The sequence below is a fragment of the Carassius auratus genome, chromosome 4, assembly GCF_003368295.1.
Source record: "Carassius auratus strain Wakin chromosome 4, ASM336829v1, whole genome shotgun sequence".
NCBI lineage: Eukaryota > Metazoa > Chordata > Actinopteri > Cypriniformes > Cyprinidae > Carassius > Carassius auratus.
The window spans coordinates 14,312,543-14,325,782 of record NC_039246.1 but is presented as its reverse complement, the minus strand read 5'-3'; the positions used below and the strand labels follow the sequence as shown (position 1 = coordinate 14,325,782).

At 36.0% G+C, this 13,240-nt stretch overlaps 1 protein-coding gene across 2 annotated transcripts in view; it reads right to left on the bottom strand.

Annotated features, from left to right (window-relative positions):
• The window catches only part of LOC113059810 (fatty acyl-CoA reductase 1-like), a 19,418-nt gene extending 7,578 nt beyond the window's left edge, over nt 1-11,840 (bottom strand). Inside the window, exons 1-2 of one of the 2 annotated variants that reach the window (XM_026228433.1) lie at nt 11,686-11,840; nt 561-772 (exon numbers count right to left, since the gene is read on the bottom strand). In XM_026228433.1, coding sequence (XP_026084218.1) covers nt 561-749 — 189 coding nt within the window. In that variant the 5' untranslated portion in view covers nt 750-772; nt 11,686-11,840. Of the gene's footprint in view, nt 1-560; nt 773-7,683; nt 7,763-11,685 lie in introns of those variants that run through there. The other variant, XM_026228424.1, reaches the window with a different exon arrangement.
• Between the last annotated feature and the right edge of the window lie 1,400 nt (nt 11,841-13,240).

Genomic DNA, 13,240 nt, shown 5'->3' with positions numbered 1-13,240 from the left:
TACAATTATCTTATATTATGATTACTACCACTTCATCTACTATTAGATATAAATTCTTACAACAGTAATTTTTTTTTGTAACATCAATAATAGATCTAATAAAACAATTGTCCTCATTATTATTAAAAACAATAAATTATATAACAATAATAATCATAATCAGTCATTTTATCGTTTATTCTAATTTTGAGTAATATTTTTATACAGAATTAACAGCATTATTAATATTATTATTATTAACAATTATAACAACACTATTTAACTTTAATAATGATAACCATTTTATTGTAAACTATTTATATTTTTAACAAAAACAATAGATCTAATTTGTTTTAACATTATTATTCAGTCCAAATAATCATAACCATTACGAATAATAATAATAGTATGTAATTTTATAGAGAAATACAGATTTTTTAAAAGTCATATTGATGCTAAATACCTAAAAATAATAAGGGCATTTGACTTTTTTTTTTTTTTTCAGAAAACATCTTTAAAAAATTTCTCTCCAAGTTGTAAAGAGAAGGATGGTGAATAAATGTGACCCTGTGAGCGCTCACCTTACACTTCATCATGTCCCGGACGCGCTCGGACATGGACTGACCCGCTTTGGGCCGGACGAGGATGTAGAGGGCCTTGACGTCCGGACAGGAGCGCAGCAGCTTCTCCATCAGCACCTTCCCCATGAAGCCCGTGGCTCCGGTGATCAGCACGTTCTTCCCCGCGTACCACTTCGAGATCGAGGCCATGACGACAGTGCTTCTCCTGAACACTGACACACAGAGAGAGAGAGAGAGAGAGAGGATGAGCCGCCCATTCACCTGATGTTTGTTTCTGTGTAAAGTGTGTTCATCCCAGAGGTGTAATGGTTTTTATTCTGTACAAACTGTATATTCTATCGTCATTCACCAACCCTACACCTAACCCTAACCCTCACAGGAAACTTTGTGCATTTTTACTTTCTCAAAAAAACTCATTCTGTATGAATTAGAAGTGTTTTGAAAAATGGGGACATGGGTTATGTCCTCATAAGTCACCCTCTCCTTGTAATACCTGTGTCATACTCATGCCATTATACAGAGTTGTGTCCTGATATGATACAAAAACATGCGCACACACACGCACATACACACACACACACACACACTAGAAGAGAAAGAGTATCTCCTGCTGCTATTACAAGAATCAACAAGACTACTCAACATTACACAAGAAATTAAATTATATGTCATTAATGTAAAAAAAATAATAAAAAATATTATATATAATATTAATAATAAATGTGCAATATATTACATTTTACCCTTCAATATTCCATAATTTTTTTAACTTCAGTTATGAGTATATCTAAAAATTATATATTTTATAATCCTACAATCAGTCAGTCAATCAGTTAATTATGTATATACATTTTTATATATATATATATATATACACATATCATAATAATATTAATATTATATTATAATGATTATTTGGTTAAAATATCTTAATTAATTAAAATATATATATATATATATATATATATATATATATATATATATATATATAGATTATATATATATATATATATAGATTATATAAACAAATACAATTTCCTTTCTACATAACTAATAAATGTTATTCTTTTTAACTATAGTCATGATAAATAGACTCAAAATAAATGCTAAAAATAAAAAAAGTTTAAATAAATATATATAATAATATAACTGAAATGGTTTTAAATGATGTCAGCTGACATGTCCTCTTTAACAGTGTGTGTATACATACTGTACATACACATATACACTGAAACTGCAACTGGACAACAAATCAAATGAAGACAGTAAAGTGTTTTAATCAGTTGATTCCTCCGGACTGAAGTGAATCGAGCTCTGCTGCAGTGATATACGTCTCATTACATCACTGATATGAGCCTGCGCTTCAGACGGATCCTCATCTGTCCTCGGTGATCTCCTCATCACACGGGACACTGAGAACATGACTGACCGGACCGAGCAGCTGCAGGTCAGAGGATGAACACCTCTGTCTCACACACACTCACACACACACACACACACACTCAGAGACTGAAGTCTGATAGAGCAGCAACAACTGAAAGCAAACTTTCTTATCAGAAAACCAATGGACTGCTTAAGTTTGAGTTAGTTCAGGCAAATGCTTTCATTGGATAATATTACACAAATAGATAATTTCACTGGAGGATATTATATAAACACATAAAATAAAATATATAAATTATATAAATGCAATATAAAAATACTAATAAATATACTATTTAAATATAAACAAATATACAAAAAATATATAAAGCTAAATAAATATATGTATGAATGAATATACTTAAGAATAAATAAAAAATAAACATGCATACATACAAACTATATATATAGAGAGAGAGAGAGAGCGAGAGAGAGAGTATTGAAGTAAGGGAGATTTATTTGATAAAAAAATACAATAAAAATATAAAATTTTATTACAACTGATATGTTGAAAATAGCTGATTATTATATAATTTTGTAGGAAACCATAATACATATTTTTCTAGATTGTTTGATGCACAGAAAGTTCAAAAGAACATTATTTATTTGAAATAATCTTCTATTACATTATAAATGTCTTTTGACTTTTGATTATTTGAATGCATCCTTGATTCACAAACAGATAACAGTTCTGCACACTTCTGTGTTTTGATCACATTTGATGTGTGGAGCTCAGTTTGGAAACTTGTAGAAGTAGATCAGTTCCTCCCGACCGTTTCTGAAGGTTTTCAGGTGTGAAGCGTGACACAACATCCTCTTTCCAGCAGTGTTTTGAAGAACTTTAGGCAAATGTGTATTTGCCAGCTTTCAGTGTCACAGGGAGCTCGAAAAGGAAATTTTATTATGCATTTTAATACAAATAGTGCTCTAAATTCATCTTCCTGTCATTCCAATACACCTTCTAGATGGGTGTGTGGCCCATTCCATTCAAATTCAACTTTGTGTAATTCAAAGGAAGCCAACTCTTCAATCATGACACACACACACACACAGTCCTCAGTATAGGATTACCACCACCCAGAAAGCAAACAGGTGACCCGTGGAGACTTAACACACACGAACATGGCTATGACTTGGACGTCAACTACACCAGGGATTTATTATACAGTGTCAGACATGAGCTATATTCCAGCTGCGATCTGATCCAGTCCAGATACAATGCACCGCTTTAATTTGGGCTTGAATTACAGGAAGTGTGGACGAGAGCAACACGATCTGCTGAGAAGTGTCTGTTTCAGCCTCGCTTCCAGGAATGAAGAAACAACCATGATGCAACCCAACGAACAATCACTTTCACCAGCAAACAACACCTCAGCGCAGCCCGTCTGCGACTAGAAACCAGTTAAAACAAACTACACATCAATCCACAGGAAACAACCTACCCAAACAGGAAGAGGCTTTCAGATATATTGAGATACTTTACCATTCAGATGCTTGGTTAATGCTTGGATGGATTAAATTGATCAAAAGTGACAGTAAAGACATAAAAGCTTAATAAAAAACATTTATTGTCTTTTTTTTTTGACATTGTTAGAGCTTAAGCTAAAGTGATTGGTGACACCTGTCACTGAGATGAGATCATTTTCATTGCATTATCATACGTGTCTAATTATAGTGTATGCTGAATCATTTTTAAATATAGAAATGGTATTAATTTGTTTTAACACAATATGACAACTCTGTGAATGATGTAAAAGCACTTTCAGATGCCATTTTTGTCATGCTATTAAATGTTTAATTATACAGCAATATTTAGAGTATATTCGAATTCACTTGCCATACATTACATTTATGTGATCTATAGCCAAAATATACCCCAAAAAGTGGGGTTAAGAATATACTCTCTGTATTAGCTTAAAGCCCTCAAGTTTACATTGGTTACTGTATTCTTTCAGTTGCTCTAAACAAGTATTTTGGGTGACCAAAAAATAACAACAACAACTTGATGTCTGCATTCAATAAAAAAATTGAATGCTAGACATCAAGTTGTTATTTTCATCTGAAAGAAGAACTTTTTTTCAGTAAGCTAGGCCATATGTGTTCAGTAAGCTATGTGTTTTCAAGGCTTCAAGGTTTTATTGAATGCTATCTCTATACAAGTGCAAAGTAATGCATTCTTAGTGTTTTATTTTGTAATTTTAAGAGCAATAAACATATATTGCAATGTTAAGGAATTCATGTTTTTTTCATTCAGATATGTAAATCAACATGTATAAATTGTTAGTAGTCAATTAATGGGGAGATAATCGAAATCGAATGAGTCCGAAAAAATTAATCGTTAGATTAATTGATGCATCGAAAAAATAATCGCTAGATTAATCGTTTAAAAGATAATCGTTTATCCCAGCCCTACTGTGAGACCTTTATCATGCTCCAGCATGTGACATCATTTTGGAGGGAAAATGCAAGCAAGCAAAAAGCAGCAATGGATTTGATTGCCTATAGTCTGACATACATCTTAAGTAATACTTAAGTTCAAAAGGTTCTAAACTAATACTACACACAGTAGGCATGTTGATTTACTGCCATTAGTCACATTAGAGACATTGAGTGATTTGAACATCCTCTGGGAGCACTGACAGCAGATCATTAGTCAATGCATCACTCCAGCACTCACTGCTCCATGTACATCAAGAGACGGACAATAATGGCATCTGACACTCATATTCCAGCTGATCTACTGCTCAGAACAGCAACGACCCACAATTCTTCAGAAAAAGTATGTAAAGCGTTGTTTTCGTGCACTAATTAACATGTAAAATTGTGTTTTCATGCATTAATCTTAATGCATGTAAAATGTTGCTTTTGTGCAGTAAAGTATGTCAAATGTTATTGTGCATTAATGAAAGTATTTAAAATATTTTCGTGCATTATGTAAAATGAGCACTAAGTCGTCTGTAAAATGTTGCTTTCATGCACTACTCATAAAGTATGTAAAATGTTTGTGCACTATAATCTTAAAGTGTACGTATATAAATGATATTTTTGTACACTAATCAGAAAGTACTCATTTAGTTTTTCGTGGACTAATCTTAAAGTACATTTTGGAATGGTCCCAAATCCTTTCTAAACAGGAACCAACTTCGCAACATGCCAAAGGAAACGACACAACATCCGCGTCCTCACATCAGAGAATGCAACGCTTCAAGATGCCTCCAGGCATGAAAGTCAAACAAACACAGAAACACTCACCTGAGGCTACCGACTTTACAGAGATGACTGTAAATCACACGTTCTTAGAAATCAATCCTAAAGCATTTTAGCACCATCAGACACTACAGATGAAACTGGCCCACATCCACCAGAGGCAGCAGGTCTGTTTGAGGTTATGGATGTATTGTGTTACATGAAAACATGCGCATTCATCACTTTTATTAAGTAACAGTTTTCTGCAAGAAACTGATGTGAAGCTGTGTGGTATATAGGACACTCACAAAAATACCTTGCTTTGCCAAGCATAAAAATAAAGACATCAACCAATGATATCTATCTTTTAACTTCTCAACACTCACGGCTTCTTCAGAAAAAGTAAACATTTATCTGAAAGAAGGAATGACTGAATGGGTACTTTCTATAAATCATTCAATCATTCACCTGTTTAATAGGGCAGCAGTGGATTGTTGGTGTAGGGTTTCTGTCAGACGTGTTCTGGATAATTAGGCCTGTAGTATAAATAGCAGTTCCAAGTCACATTAATTCTAGCCCAGTCCAGAGGGAAATACACAGTTAAAATGACTACAAAATCTATTATGAGTAAAAGAGAACAGGAGAAGTGTGCAGTGTAAATATAGAAGCTGTGGCATGAACACAATGATCAAACCAGGGCTGGGTTTACATGCTCAGTGAATAACTACAGGCCATCCAGGTTTACACTGAAGGAAATAAATAATTTTTTATCAAATTTATTAGTTTCTGATCATTTGTATTAGTTTTTTTAAATATCTCTATATAGTTTTAATTTGTTTTAATTGCAGTTTCATTTTTTATTTTTAGTTTAAGTGAACTTGATGCATTTTTTTTAAATCTCCATAAACGATAATATTTTTTTTAGACAAACTAAATAAAATCATTAAAAAAACATAAAAACTGTTGCCTTGGCAACAGGCAAAAATAAAATAGTTTCTTATTTTAGATCTAGTTTTTTTTTTTAAGTACATTATTTTAGGTTCATTTTAGTTTTAGGTAACTAATAACCCAGTTGAAGTATTATTTAAATAGTTTGCTTTAATATTTTATTTATACAATTATTATGTTAATTATATAAATATATATAAATATACATTTTATAAACAATTTAATTTCACCTTAATTTTTTTACATTTTTTGTTTTAGTTATATACATTTAAGTTTTTTTTTTTTTTTTGGCTAAATCAAGTTAAACTAAAATGAAAATGGAGAAATGTTGCCTCAACAACTATACCTGAAATATACGTATGTATATGTATAGATATATATTTCTATTTCATTTCAATTATGGGGTTAGTTTCAATTAAGTCAAATAACCCTAGTGTTCATTCAGGTATTATTATTATTACTATTTCAGTTTTTACTTCAGTAAACCTTTTAGTTTTACTTAATTACCCATAATAACCCTGGTTCAAGCTCAGATTTTAGTCTTTGGTTCTGTGTAAATTAAAGCTATGCATGACCATCTTCACAGCGTAGATGTGAGACTGAAGTCTGGTTTGTTTAATTGCGTGTCTGTTTTCACAGCGAATGCCACAGATTCATGTGTGTAAATATACGGCTCCTGCATTTGCTCTCAGTGTGACCCAAGAAGGCCTGCTGATCATCAAACCAGCCCTAATCTCAACATCCTCGCCTTGATCCTGCACTGTGGAGCGCACGGATCAAACTAAAGGTCACATGTAGATCAGTTCATCAACAAACAAGTGCATCAGAACCAGGCCTAGTATAAAACTCCCTCAATGCAGAACTGATGGTGAGAAACTGGTTTAAAATGCCACGAGCAACAGGCAGATTGCATAAAAGAGGCTCATTATTTGTCTGCAGATGGCCCTGTCTGTCTGTCTGTCGGTCTTCGGCAGTATCAGTGTCAAGGTCCAGACGTCATATTTAGCTCTATAAGATTGCAAAGTGTTACGCACATGCTGTGACCATATGAACTTGCTGGCATATCTCTACTGTACTTCAGCTCTCTCTATATATATAATGGCATGTGAGAGAGTATGTTATCGAACGGTCTCTGTTTAATGTAGCTACAGCAGCAAATGTACCTTGAGGCATCAACTAATGTATGATAAATAACTAGTGTAATTTACTGTACATTAACCTTTCAAAACCATGTCCACCCCCAAGCCGTGGTTAACAGGGAGTGTTCTCAGAACTCTCTGCATTAATAGAACATTTGTTTAAAGTTAACTATGTTCTCAAAACATTAGCACAAAAACATTTTGCCACATGTTTTCCCCTGAAGTATTGGCTGGATGTTCATTTAATGTTTTAAAAATGTTGCAGTGTGTTTCAGGCTTCTTTTATAAAACAACAATGTAGTCAAAAACTTACGTTTTTCCCTTGCGTTTTTTAAAATGTTTCACATAGCCTACTATTACACATGCTTTATCTTTAAATATTAACGTCCATGTAAGACACAAATGACTGTGTTGACGAGGATACTCACAAAGACGGGGATTTCGACCGAGTGGCAACCTCCTGCTCTCTCTCGTGAAGCCTGCATGGAAGTGACTAAAACTGTAATTCATCGACTGGCCGCTAGAGGCTGGCTCCAAAAGGGAGTCAATCCCATAGACTCTCCATGTTAAAATTCCCAACTTTACAGAAAAAAACCTTTACAGCCTGGTTCAAAAACTACTGGTCTATATAGTTAATTTTGCCCTTCATGACAACTGTGAGGGGGTGAATTTTTTGCCCATTTTCAATTATTCGGGAGTGACGCGCAGTTACATGCTGCCAAGATGACGACGGGCCGCTCCGCCCACTTTGAGCTTCAAAAACGCTCATCAGGAGTCTAACGGGTGACGTCACGGACACAACATCTATGTTTTTTTACAGTCTATGATTTTGACACATAACTATGTATATTTTAACTTTTAAGCACAAGGCGTGAAAAAATAACTCATGTTTAGTCAGACGTTTGTACGAGCAGGTGCACGCCGCACTATGGAAGGCCCAAAGGGTCAAAAACACATGAATTTTTTTACGTGTCAACAACACTTTAAACACGTAAACGACACGTATTTAACGTGTAAAAAATGTAGCATGTTAAATGTGTATTCAACATGTTAAATACATGTCAAATTCAGAAGCACAATTCACCTAAGCCATGATTACAACAGTTGTGAGATAAAATATTTTAAATTACATATATATATATATAAAATATAATATAATATAATACATTACGAACATAGATCAGTGGCAGAGAGCGCATCTGACAGAGAAACAATGAGATCTATCAGTCATTAATGTTCTGGTTATTTAGTTTCAGTGTACGGTTTGTATACAAAGTAAACTTCATCATTCAGCTGAACTGTGCACATTTATTTTAGACACTTTATGTCTTATTTAATTCATAAGGCTATGACTAATTTCACGGGCAAAGCTGAAAAAACTGAAATGTTCGTAGCCTATCGTCATTTTTTCAGCTTCATATTATAGTAAGGATACATTTTACGACCTATCCTGCAGTGATCATGGTGAGATTAGGCTCCTTTTAATAATAAAAAAATCGATTCCAGGATCAGGAATTGGAATCGATTCCCTTACTAACTTTACCGATTAGCGATTGACTCTTTCATCCAGAAGGCGGGGCTTCCTGCGATTGAGCGGCCACATTTAACATTGCATTTTTCCCCATTCAGAACTATACGACTGACATGTCTTTGGGTATTCTATAGTCTTTGCTAACATATACTACGCATGACGTCACCGTTTTCAAAGATTCCCACACTTGGGGTTTACATAGAATCGATAATCGTGGGGTTTTCAGAAACTTGCATTTTGAAACCCCTTTTTCAAAAATATGCGTTTTCAGTCCCCAAAACGATGTTGTAGTGTAAACGACCAGGCAAACACATACAACGTTTCCCGTTTTTGGGTGAAAACGATGCTACTCGTCCCCTAGACCAGGGGTTCCCAAACTTTTTAGCCCGCGACCCCATGATAAATGCGCTGCTGCCAAAAAAAAAACACCTCTCGTCGCGTGAAATGTACAGCAAATCGATTTTATGCCCAGTCTCAAAGCACACGAAGTTATATTTTATTGTTCTGCGTGCAAAATCAGTGTTACAATTCTGCATGAGCTGCTCGATATCCACCTGTTCTCTCTCAGAAAGTAACTGTGCAGCTATGTTGGGTTGAACTCGTTCATTATTCTGCCATCAGGAACCAGTCGAGTAAGTCTGAGCTGCTCACACGCGTGCGCGCGCACACACACACGCACACACACACACACACACGCTAATCCGTTAGATGTGTCACTTTATGCTTTCCATGGTGACGCGTCATTGCTTGTCACGTGACATACCGCAGCAACAACAGAGCTGAATGAATGATCTGCTTTTGTCATTTTTCCCATTTATTCAAAATATTAACAAATTTGTTAGATATGGCATGAAATAGCTGATATTCCGATTGTCAAATATATGCAAGTGGAAGTGTTTTGTTGTTTAAACACCTTTATAACGATCGCGTTAGTTCAGCTGTATGCGCGATGGGCGCCGCCATCTTAGTTTGTGCCGCAGACGCAGTTCAGAGAATCAGATCTGTTGGATTTACAACACGTGAATTCATCCACTTCTCCCGAAATACATAAAAGTAAGTGGCTGGTGAACTGGAAGAATAATGGATTAAACTTTAAAGTTACTTACACAATGTGTATCTGATATGAATAAAATGTGTCTAATTATAATGAAAAAGATTATTATTGCGTCTTCCTTTGACATCAGTGTGTATTTTACAAGCTCTAAATGTATTGTTTTTTCTAGTACTTATATGTCTGAAACCTAAAATAAACATTATGTGGTTGAAAACACTGAAAAGTTGTGATGACAGCTCTGAGCGCACTTGTCTCTGGCTCAGCGCCAGCCAACTCGCGAGAGCACATTTGAATTTCACGTCATGCACTGACCGGTGTGGTCGTACACTCCCGGGACTAGCCTAGACTGATCACACCGGTGTGATCGTACGTGCGATGCGAAAGAGTTAAATTACTTGAAACAAAAATATATAAAGCCTATATCGAAATCATCTCGCGACCCCTGCGCCGGGGTCCCGCGACCCCTACTTTGGGAACCACTGCCCTAGACGACCATCAGGACAAGACCAAAGGAATACGAGTCCTCTGCAGTCTTTGTTGCAGCCTAGAATTAAACTGTTAGTTTCGGCTGGCCAGAGGAGAACAGAACATTATTTCGACACACTATTTCCCTTTTTAATACTGTAAAGCTGCTTTGATTAAATCTGCATTGTAAAAAGCGATATATAAATAATGATGACTTGACCTTCAGAACGTTCAGAGAACATTCAAAAATAACATTTCTATAATGTTTAAAGAATGTTCAGGCAACTTCATGAACAAACGCTCTTCCAGTAACTTTAATATAACATTGGTTCAATGTTCATGTTCTCAAAACGTAACATTATTTTCCCGTTTTTTTATGTTGCTACTTGTTTCAGAATGTTCAGAGAACATTCAAAAGTAGTTTACACTCCCATAATGTTTGCAAAGTAATACAACAGAATATTCCCTTAACGGTCAAATGACCCCCCCCCCACCCCCCGTTATTTTGAAATAACGTTTGTATAACTTAATGGGAATGTTAAAAAAAACGTTCTCAGAACATATGTTAGCTGGGACCGCTAAACTTAAATTATTTGTTAAAATAATTGTTTGTCAATGTAACGATTGAGCACATTTTGAGAAAAGCGGTTTTTCTTTTGATTCTGAGATTAAAAAGACGGAAAGGATTGACGCTCAAATGCAACAATGTATTAAGAAAGAATGATTTTATCGCGCCAAACCTCAGCAATTCAAGAATCGTTTGTGCTCACAGCAACATTTGAACTGAAGCTTTGGCGCCGCGCGCTCAGGCGTTCTCTCCGCTTTACCCGCCGCAGCAGACACATTTAAACACTGATGTGACATGAAACACAGTAAGAAACAAGACCTCTGCTTTGGGATTATTTAGTGAGAGCGGCGTGGCCGTTGATGATGGGTCCATCTCGGTGGCGACAGACCCGCGTCGCGAGCCGCGCGCACAGAACGCGTGCGGGTGTTTCAAATAAAACTAAACGCTTCGATGATCAAAGTTGTACTTCTTAACACCCCATCTTAAAACGGAGCGGTGAAAGATGCCAGTAGCTATGACGCACAACGAATGGAACGCAACGAAAACGCGTCCTCCCGTAGGCTTTGAGAACTGCTCCGGGTCGATTTTACATCCATCACCCTTCAAGAATACCGATCCGAAACAACCTCGATCGATTTTCAAAGCACACGTGAACGCATCCAGACCGTCATGATTAAACACACTGAGCACATTCTTTTCCTCAAGGATGCGTCAACACATCGCGACGGGTTTTCTTTTTTAACGGTACATCCGGGATTAAAAGTGAAGATACATTTGGTTCCTAAACCAGAAAGCATGATATATTGCCTTACCTTGATCATGAATCACGCCGGTGAAGATGTTCCGAGCCGCAGCAGCGCGTCTCTTTTGCGTGCGCGCTACACAGAGCTGCAGTGAACGCGCCTCTGGCGCAGCGCTGATGGAGACACGAGTGTGTGTGTGTGTGTGTGTACTGGGTGTGACTCCACACAGAACCACTCAATACTCTTTCTACTCAAAACGAAGTTTTTAGCTTTGCACTTCCTCATACAGGACTTGTCGGAATTAATGTTTTTTGTATATCGGAAACCACTACGTGAATAAATTCCATAGGTTTTTAAGAAAACGAAAGTGGCTTTCATTTCTAACAGAAGACTTATTGAAGGGTTAGACAGTCCTAATGCGTTGATGAACACCAAAATGTTCATAAGTTCTATACATGACAAGTTTATGTTCTAATAGGCCTATAATGTTCCCGTAAGAACATTTCTTCATAACTTTGAAACTTGCCAGAAAGCACAGAAAGCATTCCCTCTTAGCAGTATAATTTATAATGGTATAATGGTGTAACTACAGTATTTAGGTCTTATCTGAAATCTGTCTGCTGCCCGAATGTTTTCTAATTCCATTACGTTGTCGGCAATCCAAACAATCCGAGATAAAGTGAGAACTGGAATACCACATTATGCAAAAGACCTGCATGATAATCATAGCGGAATTCCAAACAACATGACGGAAAACAAACTGGATGAGTGAGGAGAGGAAACGATGCGTCAATAACAGACGATACTGAACAACTGACAAAGTTGACTGAACGGTTTCTGTGGGGCCACAAGACAATTTAATAAAGCACATACCCTGAATAAAACTGGAAATATTTTTCTATTTCTCAACGAGATATAATTTTAGCTATTATCTCTTAAAGGAAGAATCATGTTTCGAAAATAAATGTAACCAAACGGAAAGCTACCAACTGGCTTCCTTGAGTCTAGACTTTATTTACATGTTAGAAAACGTCCCAGTAACGCCAATAGAACATTTGTTCAATGTTCTCTGGTCTTTAATAATGATTAAGCACGTTAACATTATTAATTCAAGAAACTTTTTTATGGGTTAGTTCCAACATTCTAGTTGGAACATTCCTGTTTTAAAACCTTTATAAGTAACATTCCCATGTGTGCAAAAACGAAATGGAATGTTACTGTAACATTAATATAACCAATATTAATATATACACACACACACACGTGTTCTCAGAACATTTTGTCAGCTGGAAAGGTTCTTCAGCACACAAACAAGGTCAACTGTGTGCTTCAGAATGAGGGCGCTTAATTGATGATCTTCTAAAGAGGAACACGCCTGCACTGTTACTTTAAGGAAGCACACCATACTAGTACAGACCTGTTACTGCAGGCCCAGCTGTGGGTCCTACCTGGGGATATATAGAGCTTCATGTTAGTGTAGTGTCCGTAGGTCTGGACATTAGCGTATTATAAACTAAATGAGCAAATGGGAGTCAAAAGTGCATTGACCGCAAGGATGGACACCTGTTTATGTGCATGTACTCAAGGTGCAATTAAAGCAGAAACATTTTCTCAGTAATAACGT